This window comes from Rana temporaria, chromosome 1 (genome assembly GCF_905171775.1).
Source record: "Rana temporaria chromosome 1, aRanTem1.1, whole genome shotgun sequence".
NCBI classification, from domain to species: Eukaryota; Metazoa; Chordata; class Amphibia; order Anura; family Ranidae; genus Rana; species Rana temporaria.
In genome coordinates this window covers 214,383,318-214,398,816 of record NC_053489.1, presented here as the reverse complement: position 1 = coordinate 214,398,816, position 15,499 = coordinate 214,383,318, and the positions used below count along the sequence as shown (strand labels likewise).

General features: G+C 45.3%; 2 protein-coding genes across 5 annotated transcripts in view; one reads left to right on the top strand and one right to left on the bottom strand.

Moving 5' to 3' along the window:
• RSPH14 (radial spoke head 14 homolog) overlaps positions 1-15,499 on the bottom strand; it is a 336,392-nt gene that overhangs the window by 134,135 nt on the left and 186,758 nt on the right. The window lies entirely within an intron of this gene.
• The window catches only part of GNAZ (G protein subunit alpha z), a 201,160-nt gene that overhangs the window by 76,277 nt on the left and 109,384 nt on the right, over positions 1-15,499 (top strand). For both annotated transcript variants that reach the window (XM_040349585.1, XM_040349576.1), the window contains one exon: positions 702-1,941. In XM_040349585.1, coding sequence (XP_040205519.1) covers positions 1,219-1,941 — 723 coding nt within the window. In that variant the 5' untranslated portion in view covers positions 702-1,218. The remainder of the gene's footprint in view (positions 1-701; positions 1,942-15,499) is intronic.

Below are 15,499 nucleotides of genomic sequence, written 5' to 3'. Positions count from 1 at the left end.
GGACAATACCGGCGTTTTGTCGCCGCAAATCGCGGTACAAAACGCCGCTATTTGTACCGCGATTTGCGGCGACAAAACGCCGCAAATTTGTCTGCCTAGGTGTGAATGGAGCCTAAAGGGGCTGTATACAAATGCACACCACACTTTTCAGATATCTATTTGTAAAGAAATGTTGAAAACCATTTATCATTTTCCTTCCACGTCACAATTATGCGCCACTTTGTGTTGGTTTATCACATAAAATCCCAATAAAATACATTTACGTTTTTGGTTGTAACCTGACAAAATGTGGAAAATGTCAAGGGCTTATAATACTTTTTCAAGGTGCTGTAGATGTGTCAACGCTAGCCATAAATGTGCCTGCTGCTTTTCAGTTTAATGGTGCATTTTCCAATGTCGGAAGAGGACTGAGACAAAAAAATGGGGAAACCTCCTTTTCCTACGCTGAATAGCAATTTGTGCCAGTAATTGAAGGTTGCAAACCAGTTCAAAATGATAGATAACTAGCTAGCTGATCTCAGGTTAGATTTTCAGGTTTTCTGCCTTTTCATATTATGTTCATTTACCAACAGTTCTATAAAACGATATGGTTTAGTAATTACGTCATTATAGTGGTTAATAGAAAGCACTTTGTATTTGTTGAAAGTGGAGGATGTACAAATACAACTATTTCATGTTTGCTTTTTCTTTGTGTCTGACAGGTGCAGATCATTGTCAGGAACAGGGTGAAAAAAGAAAGGAAAAACCATCAAAAAGGCCAGTGGAATAAATGAGAGGTTGGCCACAGAATCTCTTGCTGCACAGAGCCGAATCACCATGGTAACCAGAAAATACAATTAAAAAGGCAAGTGAGGTAGAAACAGATGAGTAGGCAGCTCCTTACCTTTGGACAGAAGGAAGTGAAATAATTATGCAGGAAAGAAAATGGTATATGACAAATATGGTTACTCATTGGAGACGGGAAGTATCTTTTCATTAAAGAAGGAATGTGCCACTTTTATCTCAAAGGAAGGGGAGCGCCATGACATTTGTTGAGGAGACCATCTGCTTAAGATTGTATTTTTCCTTAATTTTCATTTGTTAGGCATTGACAGTTATTGTCCAGGCTGATTGTACCTTTACCTGGTTTAAAACCTGAGGGGACACAATATTTCCGAGGCAGAAAGGAAAGATAAAGAGAGAGAAAGGGAGTATCTCCACCATTGGCAAACACCTACCATGGGATGTCGGCAAAGTGCGGAGGAGAAAGAGGCTGCAAGGCGCTCGCGCAGGATTGACAGGCACCTGCGCTCGGAAAGCCAGCGCCAACGCCGGGAAATCAAACTTTTGCTACTTGGGACCAGCAACTCTGGTAAAAGCACCATTGTAAAACAGATGAAGATCATCCACAGTGGAGGCTTTAACCTGGAGGCATGCAAAGAATATAAACCCCTCATTATTTATAATGCAATTGACTCACTCACTCGCATCATTAGAGCACTTGCCACCCTGAAAATCGAGTTTCACAACCCAGACCGAGCGTATGATGCAGTACAGCTCTTCGCTTTGACTGGGCCAGCAGAGAGTAAAGGTGAAATTACGTCTGAGCTCCTAGGAGTCATGAAGAGACTGTGGGCAGACACGGGTGTTCAGGAGTGTTTCAGTCGCTCCAATGAGTACCATCTGGAAGACAATGCTGCTTATTACCTCAATGACCTGGACAGGATAGCAGCCATTGAGTATATCCCTACTGTAGAAGACATCCTGCGCTCACGAGATATGACTACAGGCATTGTGGAGAACAAGTTCACCTTTAAAGAGCTAACTTTCAAAATGGTCGACGTTGGGGGTCAGAGGTCTGAAAGGAAGAAGTGGATTCATTGCTTTGAAGGTGTGACAGCCATAATATTCTGTGTGGAACTCAGTGGATATGACTTGAAGCTTTATGAGGACAACCAAACAGTAAGTACAAAAATAATCTCAGGGAACGGGGATGTTCTTCTGCTGTGGTTTTTTAATGTTTTTATTTTTTTAATAGTTCTGTTTAAAGTAGGGAATGGTTAGAATCCCAGTCAGTTTTTAAGGCTGCGTTGGTCTCTGATGGAAGATTTCCCCTCACTTCCTGTACTGGTAACTATAGGATGTGGGGGTAGTGTCCCCAGTGGGAATGTGGACAGTTGTACAAACATGACAGGCTTTCTAATGCATCTCTACTCCGCTAATAAGTGGTTTTATTGCTGTTAGTGTCCTCATTGATGAGATCTTAGGGCCAGATTCACGTAGAATCGCGGCGGCGTAACGTATCATAGATACGTTACACCGCCGCAAGTTTTCATCGCAAGTGCCTGATTCACAAAGCACTTGCATGAAAACTTATGCCGGCGGCCTCCGGCGTAAGCCTGTGTAATTCAAAGGGGCGTGTGCCATTTAAATTAGGCGTGCTCCCGCGCTGGACCTACTGCGCATGCTCCGTTTTGAAATTCCCGCCGTGCTTTGTGCGAAGTGACGTCATTTTTTCGAACGGCGACGTGCGTAGCGTACTTCCGTATTCCCGGACGTCTTACGCAAGAACAACATTTTTTTTAATTTCGACGCGGGAACGACGGCCATACTTTATACAGCACATAACGTGTGCTGTGTAAAGTTAGGGCAGCTAAAACGACGACTAACTTTGCGACGGGAAACTAGACTAGCAGCGATGTATCGAACGCGAAAAACCGTCGTGGATCGCCGTAACTACTAATTTGCATACCCGACCCTGGTTTACGACGCAAACTCCCCCCAGCGGCGGCCGAGGTATTGCATCCTAAGATCCGACAGTGTAATTCAATTACACCTGTCGGATCTTAGGGCTAACTATGCGTAACTGATTCTATGAATCAGTCGCATAGTTAGGAAGACCCTAAAACAGATACGACGGCGTATCAGGAGATACGCCGTCGTATCTCTTTTGTGAATCTGGGTCTTAAGTCTTATGGCCCATACACACAATCCGAAAATGTAGTGTATTTCTAATGTATTTTCAGAGGACAACTGTACTGATTAATCGAACATCGTACAATCTGGTATCATACGAGAAAAATTTGTGCTTGTCGGATAATATCAGATGAACTTGATAACGATATTGAGAGGAAAATTGGGACTTTAAAGGTGCAAAGATACACGAATGAATATATAAAAAAAATATTTTTAATGTATAAAAGTAAAAATGTACAGAATAACATCCATCTAGGGTATAATATACAATTTCAGAGTGTGCATTTAGACAAAATTCTCAACATGTTTCACCACTGTTAGTAGCTTCTTCAGGAGATTAACATTTGTCGAGCACTATCTACTGAGAAATATATTGACAAACATGATACACAGATGATACAAAAGAAACACAAATCAAAACATTGTAGACAAAATAAGATTCATCTCTAATTGGCTGGGTTCGCAAAGACCGACTTACAATAGGAGCCAGCAATTGCCTATATGCAGATGGACTGGTTGAAAATATAAAATATGAATGAGGCCGGGAGGTCACGAGGAAGCCCAGAAAAAAGGATCATTTGGTGGAAGTTATGTAGACAAGACATACTCTAGGGACTGGGTAGTGGTAAGGAATCCACATAGACAAGGAGGCAACTTAATAATACATTTTCTTTAACTGACCAGATGGGGTGAGTAAACTAAAAAGAAAAGAAAAACTACCTGAAATACGCTGAAAGATATTGATCAGATGAATAAACATCCACAACTTTCAGAATGGAGGTGATTGGCATTCAAAAGGCCCATTGAGACTCGCCAATCCTAAAAGAGGTCATTATAAATTCAAATATCCAAATAAACTGCTTAAAAAGAACCCCACCATATAGCAGATAGAACGTGATCGGCTCTTGAAAGCTCTGTACTAACGATCCGATTATCGTACAATCGCTTTGATAGCGGTATTTTCCCTCCGATTTTCGGAGTGTAGGGGCCATTAGTGACTGTGAGATAAGAAAAAACTCTCACAGACGGTGATAAAAATCTGCCAGGTTGCAGTCCTTCCCATTGGAGCCCTTTCACTGGAGGGCACATTGGGCTTGGACAATGAATAAATGGGAATTGTAAAGACCTGCTAACAGATGCCACACATTCTGGAAATAGCCAAAAGCAGTCTGTGGGGTCGATTTTAGTAAAACTGAAGAGAAAAATCTGGTGCAGCTCTGCATAGTAGCCAATCAGCTTCCAGCTTTTTCTTTTGTCAAGCTAAAGTTAGAAGCTGATTGCCTACAATGCAGAACTGCACCAGATTTTGCGCTCTCCAGTTTTAGTAAATCAACCTCTGCATGTCCCATAACTAAACTGGAGACTACTATCTGTACCAATGGTGCTGTTCACCTCTTATCTATGCATATAAGAATGTGCATACTTCATATATTCATAGGTCAAGGGCAGATAGCACCACCAGTTTACTCAGTAGAATAAACATTGCTTACAGAGACTAGGTGAAGTATATTTAAGAAGAGTACACATTCTCTCTAGCTATCAAGCTCTACAGAAGTCTTCTATGCTAAAACAGTGAGGCCTCGTACACACAACCGTTTTCCTCGACAGAATCCATCAAGAAATTTGGTGGCAGAGCTTTTTTGCCGAGGAAAACGGTCGTGTGTGTTTTTCGTCGCGAAAACTGTCGTGGAACTCGACGAGAAAAAAAGAGAACAAGTTCTCTTTTTCCTCGTCGGGAGTCTCAATTTCCTCGTGGTGTTTCTCGTCGGGCTGGTTTACGACGAGAAACGCGTTTGTGTGTATGCTTAGAAACCCGCGCATGCTCAGAATAAAGTATGAAACGGGAGCGCACCTTTGGTAAAAGTAGTTTTCGTAATAGAGGTAGCACATTCGTCACGCTGTAACAGACTGAAAAGCGCGAATCGTCACTCACCAAACTTTTACTAACACGCGGCAACACAAGATTAGCAAAAGCAGCCCCAAGGGTGGCGCCAATGGAATAGAACTTCCCCTTTATAGTGCTGTCGTACGTGTTGTACGTCACCGCATTTGAGAACAACGAGATTTTGTCTTGACAGTGTGTACGCAAAGAAAGCTTGTCAAGATTCTCGACAAGCCTAACAAGGAACTCGTCGAGGAAAACGATGTTTCATTTACGACGAGTTCCTCTGTCGTGTGTACGAGGCCTAACAGTTCCAACACTTTCCCCAAAAACTAGTATCTTGCACCTTCAAACTTCCAGCTTCAAAGCAGGTTGTAGGCCTCAGTAATCAGTTTGTAAAAAGGAAAATTGTCTCAGGCCCCGTACACACGACCGAGTTTCTCGGCAGAATTCAGCCAGAAACTCGATCGGAGCCGTATTCTGCCGAGAAACCCGGTCGTCTGTACACTTTCGGCCGAGGAAACCGTCGAGGATCTCGTCGGGCCAAATAGAGAACATGTTCTCTATTTCCTCGTTAGTCAATGAGGAAACTTGGCTCGCCGAGATCCTCGGCGGCTTCACAAGGAACTCGACCAGCAAAACGATGTGTTTTGCCCGTCGAGTTTCTCGGACGTGTGTACGGGGCCTCAGACTGTCTGTGTTAGGCCCCTTTAACATGGGGCGGAATCCGTTTTTTTCCCCCAATTCAATTTGTATTGTATACAAAAGATGGAATACACAAAGAGAAAAGGTTGTATGGTATAAAATCAAGTACAATGTATTAATACAGTATATCAGAATTAACACTAAGTATACAATATACATAAACAGGGTGTAGCAAAAACATTTGAACAGTATGGGTGACTAGACTCAAAAGTAATGAAATAGTTACATGAATGGTACAGATACTGTTTTTAAACAACAATGCTGTAATTTCCCTATTGGTGTTCATCAGGGAGCCTACTAGTTAGAGTAGCTTTGGACATCCATATCATGTGTAATACTTCAGTGGTACCAGTATAGGCCGGGGGCATATTACGCAGGATGTTGGGGCTAAGTGTAACCGTATGCAAGCTCACTATATTTGATGCTCTCATAAGCATATTATCTACTGTCATTTATTGGTTACATAGTGTTTTCAGCAGTTAGCAGCCTGGTGTTATTTTCTCGTAGGATAGCAACCCATACAGAAAAGGGTGGTTCTAGTAGGCATAGTCAGTGGTCAAGTTGCTCAAGCAAGATGGTGGGAAGATTCTGCTATCTGAATTGAAAGGTAGGGGAGTAACAGAAGAACTCATTGAAAGTAGAGGAATAGGATATTGGAAAGAGTTGGCGGGGAAGGGTGGTATGTCCGTCGATCCCCACAGAGCGGAGTGGGCGGATGACTGGTCCATGTCCGCTCCGCTTATGCAGAGCGGACATAGACACAATCCGCTCTGCTCTGTGGGCAGTCATATGTAAGCGGACCATCTGTCCGTTCACACCCGCCTGCCCTCTGATCCAGCCAGATGGAGGAGAAAGGATCCCCATCCTCCATATGTTTTTTTGCCAGATCGGAGGTAGCCGGGTGCCCATAGAGATGAATGGAGGGTCCGAACGGGTCCGCCTGAAAAATGGACAGGCAGTACCAATCAGACTTCTCATGTGACAGAGGCCTTACCTTTAAACGCCTATTGGAGATGCCTTTTACAGTATGGGAGAATGAAAAAATACTGTGGTAGGCTGTTTAGATGACTCTTAAGGTCCATACACATAATCGGACATTTCGAGAAACAACGGTCCGACGTGTTTTATCGGACAATCTGACCGTCTGTATGCTCCATCGGACAATCGTTGTCTGTTTTTCCACGGACAAATGTTCATGTGCATGATCTCAAACTTTTCGACAACAAATGTCCGATGGAGGATCGTCCGATCATGTGTGTACACAAGTCCATCGGACTAAAATCCAAAGTACAAACACGCTCAGAACCAATGCTAAACATCAGACAAAAATAGCAGAAGTTGCCCAAAGGGTGGCGGTAAAGAGCTGAAAAACCACGTGATTTAGTGAATGTTGGCTGAAAATGTTCTGCCGTGCGTATGTAGAACAAGTTCACGGCCAACGCCCATCGGACCAAAATCCACGGAAAAGTCAGATGGAAGTCCGATCGTGTGTATGAGGCTTAAGACTACGTCAATTCTAACAAACTTTGATTAGTATGGGGTGAATGTTGGCTGAAAATGTTCTGCCGTGCGTATGTAGAACAAGTTCACGGCCAACGCCCTTCGGACCAAAATCCACGGAAAAGTCAGATGGAAGTCCGATCGTGTGTATGAGGCTTAAGACTACGTCAATTCTAACAAACTTTGATTAGTATGGGGTAGTGTTAGAAATTTAGATTATTGATGCTACAAGATCAGTAGACAGAGGTTTTTTAGGCACAAGAGAATATGTACATGTTGTGTTTCCACACCGTCATAGAATGTTAATGGAGAGCTCAAGGCAAAAATGAAACCTCTGTCTTAAACGTATAGATTTAGAAGCTAGTCTGCCGTTTGCTCTGGATGCACCATGTGCACAAAGAAATAATATTCCACGTATTTTCTGGCCTGCAGCAGGAAATGAAGCTTGTTTCACATAATGTCCAGCCTCTGTGGTTTCCAGGCAACATTCTGTGACAAGCAATGTACTTCTATCCAACAGTGAACCCTCCCCCATAAACAATTAAAAACCGATCCTCAGCTGAAGGTAGATCATTTGAAAACTGCAACCTTCAACATGCAGCTGATGTAGCCCAAAATAACAAAATACAGCACAATCATGTAAACTGATATTGTGAATTACTGGTAACTTTTATCCTAAAAGGAGTTCTCCTTTAAATGATGATAAAAAAAGACACAGGCTTACAAGGCATGCAGTAAAGAACACAATCCTTTATGCACAGAAAAGACAAATAGCTTTTCGTAAATGCTTGTATACGTTATTGCTAAAGCAGAATGTAGATTTTGTCAATACTATAACTAATAAGATATTTGTTGTATGTAGAATAAATATATCAACTTGGGATCAAAATTCAATTTCTTGTTTACTTAACAACTTCAGCCCCGGACCATTATGCAGGTAAAGGACCTTGCCCCTTTTTGCGATTCGGCACTGCGTCCCTTTTACTGACAATTTCGCGGCCGTGCGACGTGGCTCCCAAAGAAAATTGGCGTCCTTTTTTTCTCACAAATAGAACTTTCTTTTGGTGGTATTTGATCACCTCTGCGGTTTTTTATTTTTTGGGCTATAAACAAAAATGGAGCGACAATTTGGGAAAAAAATGCAATATTTTTTACTTTTTGCTATAATAAATATCCCCCAAAAATATATATAAAAAAAACATTTTTTTCCCTCAGTTTAGGCCGATACGTATTCTTCTACATATTTTTGGTAAAAAAAAAAACGTTTATTGATTGGTTTGCGCAAAAGTTAAAGCGTTTACAAAATAGGGGATCGTTTTATGGCATTTTTATTAATAATTTTTTTTTTTACTAGTAATGACGACGATCAGTGATTTTTTTTTTGTGACTGCGACCTTACGGCGGACACATTGGACACTTTTGACACATTTTTGGGACCATTGTAATTTTCACAGCGAAAAGTGCTATAAAAATGCACTGATAACTGTGAAAATGACACTGGCAGTGAAGGGGTTAACCAGGAAGGGGCGCTGTAGGGGTTAAGTGTGCCCTAAGGGAGTGTTCTTACTGTGGGGGGGGGGGGGGCGTGGCTGTGCGTGTGATGTCACTGATCGTCGTTCCCTAACACAGGGAACAGATGATCAGTGACAGCCACACTAGGAAGAACGGGGGAAAGGTTTGTTTACACTCACCTCTCCCCGTTCTTCCTCTCTGTGACCTGATCACGGGACACCAGCGGTGATCGGGTCCCACGGGCGCGGTCACAGAAAACAGGACCAGGTCGCGAGCACGCCAGCGGCGGCGCGCTCGTAACCCCCGGCTGGGCTCTTAAAGGCGATGTACAGGTACGTGCCACGTGCCTGTGCCCAGCCGTGCCCTTCTGCCGATGTATATCGGTGTGAAGGGCTCCTTAAGTGGTTGAAAAAAATAGCAAATAAAAAAAATATATATTATAGCGTATACAATTGCGACACAAGTCATATTGTAATTGAATTTTCAAAAAAAATACCTTTTTCTTTTAAATCTGCAGCGCTGTAATTTTCTGTAAAATGCAATATGGCTACCTGTAGGTGCTCTGTACACAAATTGTGTACAGAACGCTCCCTAAAAAAAATGTAATTTCCTGCTTGTGTGATTGACTTACTGATTTTCCCAGAAGTCTGCACTCTGCACTAAGATACAAGTAAGATTTCAGGCATCCCCTGCAACAAAAATTTCATTTTTTGTAAAAATACTCCCAATAGGAAATCACGTCTAAATGGATGCAGGCCCTGCCGATTTTCCTCATTGGAGCCCTGCAGGTGCAGTAGCCGATTGATAATTATAAAACCACCCCCATACAGATTCACTTTGAAGCCACCCCAATGTGAATCGAGACTTCTAGTCAGATTCAGAAAGACTGGCTTAACTTTGAGGCGGCGTAGCGTATCGCATATACGCTACGCCACCGTAAGTCAGAGAGGCAAGTGCTGTATTCACAAAGCACTTGCCTCCTAAGTTACGGCGACGTAGCGTAAATGGGCCGGCGTAAGCGCGCCTAATTCAAATGAGGAATAGGGGGGCGTGTTTTATGTTAATGACTCGTGACCCGACGTGATTGACGTTTTTATCCCATATCCCAGTGTGCATTGCTCCAAAGTACGCCGCAAGGACGTATTGGTTTCGACGTGAACGTAAATTACGTCCAGCCCCATTCACGGACGACTTACGCAAACGGCGTAAAAATTTCAAGATTCGACGCGGGAACGACGTCCATACTTAACATTGGCTAGGCCAGCTTTTTGTTCAATTAACTTTACGCCGGAAAACGCCTTACGTAAACGGCGTATCTTTACTGCGACGGACAAGCGTACGTTCGTGAATAGGCGTATCTCGCTGATTTACGCATTCTAGGTGTAAATTAGCGTTCACGCCCCTAGCGGCCGACGGAACTAAACAGCTAAGATACGACGGCGCAGGCAGTCATATCTTAGCTACATTTAAGTGTATCTCAATTTGAGAATACACTTAAATGTACGACGGCTTAGATTCAGAGTTACGACGCCGTATCTACTGATAAGCCGGCGTAAACGTCTCTGAATCTGGCTAAAAGTGAATAACATTGGTTGCGATTTGCAGTTTTGAAATGATAAATAAGAAGCAGACTCAGTTTAAATCGCCAGCGAGTATCTAGGACACACGGCACATGAATCAATTCAGATTGATTTGCATTGGCTTGAATCAATACAAAATCGCAGCAGAAGATTAATATCATTTTTGCCCACTTTTCCTTTGCAGGAAATTGATATCACAATCATTACAACAGCCATTTATTATAACAGAAAATGATGCCATTGTACAGCATACCATGGTGGGATTTATGGAACTTATATGTAATGTAATCTATCGCTATGCTTTGCTGTGAATCAAAGTATATAAGGAAAAGGAGGATCAGGTTCCTCTGAGTGTATGCATTAAATCGATAAAAAGATCGTTTCCACAGCATGCTGCATTGCCCATAATGTCATTATTAACCAAGGTAAATTATCTGCTCTGCAACATACAGCCGCTTTGGAGTACTCTCAAGTCACATACAAATATATTACCACATTTTCTTCTTTTGATGGATCTGAAATAACAGATAACATCCAATCAGCGGCATGTTAGTTTGTCGGTAGCTAACATAATTTTGCATTCAACAGAAGGACAGAAAATCAATGACCTTTTTGAAGGTCTGTACCAAGGACAGAGTGCTTGGGGCATAGTAGAAATGTCACCAGTGCCACTTGCAGGCTGGATTCAGAGCCGTCACACCCATATGATCTGCATTACGTGTGTATAGGGGGGACAAGGCTGCAGATGGGTCTAGACTGGGATCTGAATTACGTGTGTATAGGGGTGACAAGGCTGCGGATGGGTCTAGACTGGGATCTGAATTACGTGTGTATAGGGGTGACAAGGCTGCGGATGGGTCTAGACTGGGATCTGAATTACGTGTGTATAGGGGGGACAAGGCTGCAGATGGGTCTAGACTGGGATCTGCATTACGTGTGTATAGGGGGGACAAGGCTGCGGATGGGTCTAGACTGGGATCTGCATTACGTGTGTATAGGGGTGACAAGGCTGTGGATGGGTCTAGACTGGGATCTGCATTATGTGTGTATAGGGGGGACAAGGCTGCAGATGGGTCTAGACTGAGATCTGCATTATGTGTGTATAGGGGTGACAATGCTGTGGATGGGTCTAGACTGGGATCTGCATTACAGTATGTGTATAGGGGGGACAAGGCTGTGGATGGGTCTAGTCCGGGATCTGCATTACGTGTGTATAGGGGTGACAAGGCTGTGGATGGGTCTAGACTGGGATCTGCATTATGTGTATAGGGATGACAAGGCTGTGGATGGGTCTAGTCCGGGATCTGCATTACGTGTGTATAGGGGGGACAAGGCTGCGGATGGGTCTAGACTGGGATCTGAATTACGTGTGTATAGGGGGGACAAGGCTGCAGATAGGTCTAGACTGGGATCTGAATTACGTGTGTATAGGGGTGACAAGGCTGTGGATGGGTCTAGTCCGGGATCTGCATTACGTGTGTATAGGGGGGACAAGGCTGCGGATGGGTCTAGACTGGGATCTGCATTATGTGTATAGGGATGACAAGGCTGTGGATGGGTCTAGTCCGGGATCTGCATTACGTGTGTATAGGGGGGACAAGGCTGCGGATGGGTCTAGACTGGGATCTGAATTACGTGTGTATAGGGGGGACAAGGCTGCAGATAGGTCTAGACTGGGATCTGAATTACGTGTGTATAGGGGTGACAAGGCTGTGGATGGGTCTAGTCCGGGATCTGCATTACGTGTGTATAGGGGGGACAAGGCTGCAGCTGGGTCTAGACTGGGATCTGCATTATGTGTGTATAGGGGGGACAAGGCTGCAGATGGGTCTAGACTGGGATCTGCATTATGTGTGTATAGGGGGGACAAGGCTGCAGATGGGTCTAGACTGGGATCTGCATAATGTGTGTATAGGGGGGACAAGGCTGCAGATGGGTCTAGACTGGGATCTGCATTATGTGTGTATAGGGGTGACAAGGCTGCAGATGGGTCTAGACTGGGATCTGCATTATGTGTGTATAGGGGTGACAAGGCTGCGGAAGGGTCTAGACTGGGATCTGCATTATGTGTGTATAGGGGTGACAAGGCTGTGGATGGGTCTAGACTGGGATCTGCATTATGTGTATAGGGGTGACAAGGCTGTGGATGGGTCTAGACTGGGATCTGCATTATGTGTATAGGGATGACAAGGCTGTGGATGGGTCTAGTCCGGGATCTGCATTACGTGTGTATAGGGGGGACAAGGCTGCGGATGGGTCTAGACTGGGATCTGCATTACGTGTGTATAGGGGGGACAAGGCTGCGGATGGGTCTAGACTGGGATCTGCATTACGTGTGTATAGGGGTGACAAGGCTGCGGATGGGTCTAGACTGGGATCTGCATTATGTGTATAGGGGTGACAAGGCTGTGGATGGGTCTAGACTGGGATCTGCATTATGTGTATAGGGATGACAAGGCTGTGGATGGGTCTAGTCCGGGATCTGCATTACGTGTGTATAGGGGGGACAAGGCTGCGGATGGGTCTAGACTGGGATCTGAATTACGTGTGTATAGGGGTGACAAGGCTGCGGATGGGTCTAGACTGGGATCTGCATTACGTGTGTATAGGGGGACAAGGCTGCAGATGGGTCTAGACCGGGATCTGCATTATGTGTATAGGGGGGACAAGGCTGCAGATGGGTCTAGACTGGGATCTGCATTATGTGTGTATAGGGGGGACAAGACTGCGGATGGATCTAGACCGGGATCTGCATTATGTGTGTATAGGGGGGACAAGACTGCGGATGGGTCTAGACTGGGATCTGCATTACGTGTATATAGGGGTGACAAGGCTGCGGATGGGTCTAGACTGGGATCTGCATTATGTGTGTATAGGGGTGACAATGCTGTGGATGGGTCTAGACTGGGATCTGCATTACAGTATGTGTATAGGGGTGACAAGGCTGTGGATGGGTCTAGACTGGGATCTGCATTATGTGTATAGGGATGACAAGGCTGTGGATGGGTCTAGTCCGGGATCTGCATTACGTGTGTATAGGGGGGACAAGGCTGCGGATGGGTCTAGACTGGGATCTGAATTACGTGTGTATAGGGGGGACAAGGCTGCAGATAGGTCTAGACTGGGATCTGAATTACGTGTGTATAGGGGTGACAAGGCTGTGGATGGGTCTTGTCCGGGATCTGCATTACGTGTGTATAGGGGGGACAAGGCTGCAGATGGGTCTAGACTGGGATCTGCATTATGTGTGTATAGGGGGGACAAGGCTGCAGATGGGTCTAGACTGGGATCTGCATTATGTGTGTATAGGGGGGACAAGGCTGCAGATGGGTCTAGACTGGGATCTGCATAATGTGTGTATAGGGGGGACAAGGCTGCAGATGGGTCTAGACTGGGATCTGCATTATGTGTGTATAGGGGTGACAAGGCTGCAGATGGGTCTAGACTGGGATCTGCATTATGTGTGTATAGGGGTGACAAGGCTGCGGAAGGGTCTAGACTGGGATCTGCATTATGTGTGTATAGGGGTGACAAGGCTGTGGATGGGTCTAGACTGGGATCTGCATTATGTGTATAGGGGTGACAAGGCTGTGGATGGGTCTAGACTGGGATCTGCATTATGTGTATAGGGATGACAAGGCTGTGGATGGGTCTAGTCCGGGATCTGCATTACGTGTGTATAGGGGGGACAAGGCTGCGGATGGGTCTAGACTGGGATCTGAATTACGTGTGTATAGGGGGGACAAGGCTGCGGATGGGTCTAGACTGGGATCTGCATTACGTGTGTATAGGGGTGACAAGGCTGCGGATGGGTCTAGACTGGGATCTGCATTATGTGTATAGGGGTGACAAGGCTGTGGATGGGTCTAGACTGGGATCTGCATTATGTGTATAGGGATGACAAGGCTGTGGATGGGTCTAGTCCGGGATCTGCATTACGTGTGTATAGGGGGGACAAGGCTGCGGATGGGTCTAGACTGGGATCTGAATTACGTGTGTATAGGGGTGACAAGGCTGCGGATGGGTCTAGACTGGGATCTGCATTACGTGTGTATAGGGGGACAAGGCTGCAGATGGGTCTAGACCGGGATCTGCATTATGTGTATAGGGGGGACAAGGCTGCAGATGGGTCTAGACTGGGATCTGCATTATGTGTGTATAGGGGGGACAAGACTGCGGATGGATCTAGACCGGGATCTGCATTATGTGTGTATAGGGGGGACAAGACTGCGGATGGGTCTAGACTGGGATCTGCATTACGTGTATATAGGGGTGACAAGGCTGCGGATGGGTCTAGACTGGGATCTGCATTACGTGTGTATAGGGGTGACAAGGTTGCGGATGGGTCTAGACTGGGATCTGCATTATGTGTGTATAGGGGGGAGAAGGCTGCAGCTGGGTCTAGACTGGGATCTGCATTATGTGTGTATAGGGGGGACAAGGCTGCAGATGGGTCTAGACTGGTATCTGCATTATGTGTGTATAGGGGGGACAAGGCTGCAGATGGGTCTAGACTGAGATCTGCATTATGTGTGTATAGGGGTGACAAGGCTGCAGATGGGTCTAGACTGGGATCTGCATTATGTGTATAGGGATGACAAGGCTGTGGATGGGTCTAGTCTGGGATCTGTATTACGTGTGTATAGGGGGGATAAGGCTGCGGATGGGTCTAGACTGGGATCTGCATTATGTGTATAGGGGTGACAAGGCTGCGGATGGGTCTAGACTGGGATCTGCATTACGTGTGTATAGGGGTGACAAGGCTGTGGATGGGTCTAGACTGGGACCTGCATTATGTGTATAGGGGTGACAAGGCTGCGGATGGGTCTAGACTGGGATCTGCATTACGTGTGTATAGGGATGACAAGGCTGTGGATGGGTCTAGACTGGGATCTGAATTACGTGTGTATAGGGGTGATAAGGCTGCAGATGGGTCTAGACTGGGATCTGCATTACGTGTGTATATGGGTGACAAGGCTGTGGATGGGTCTAGACTGGGACCTACATTATGTGTATAGGGGTGACAAGGCTGCGGATGGGTCTAGACTGGGATCTGCATTACGTGTGTATAGGGGTGACAAGGCTGTGGATGGGTCTAGACTGGGACCTGCATTATGTGTATAGGGGTGACAAGGCTGCGGATGGGTCTAGACTGGGATCTGCATTACGTGTGTATAGGGGGGACAAGGCTGTGGATGGGTCTAGTCTGGGATCTGCATTACGTGTGCATAGGGGGGACAAGGCTGCGGATGGGTCTAGACTGGGATCTGCATTACGTGTGTATAGGGGGGACAAGGCTGCGGATGGGTCTAGACTGGGATCTGCATTATGTGTGTATAGGGGTGACAAGGCTGCAGATGGGTCT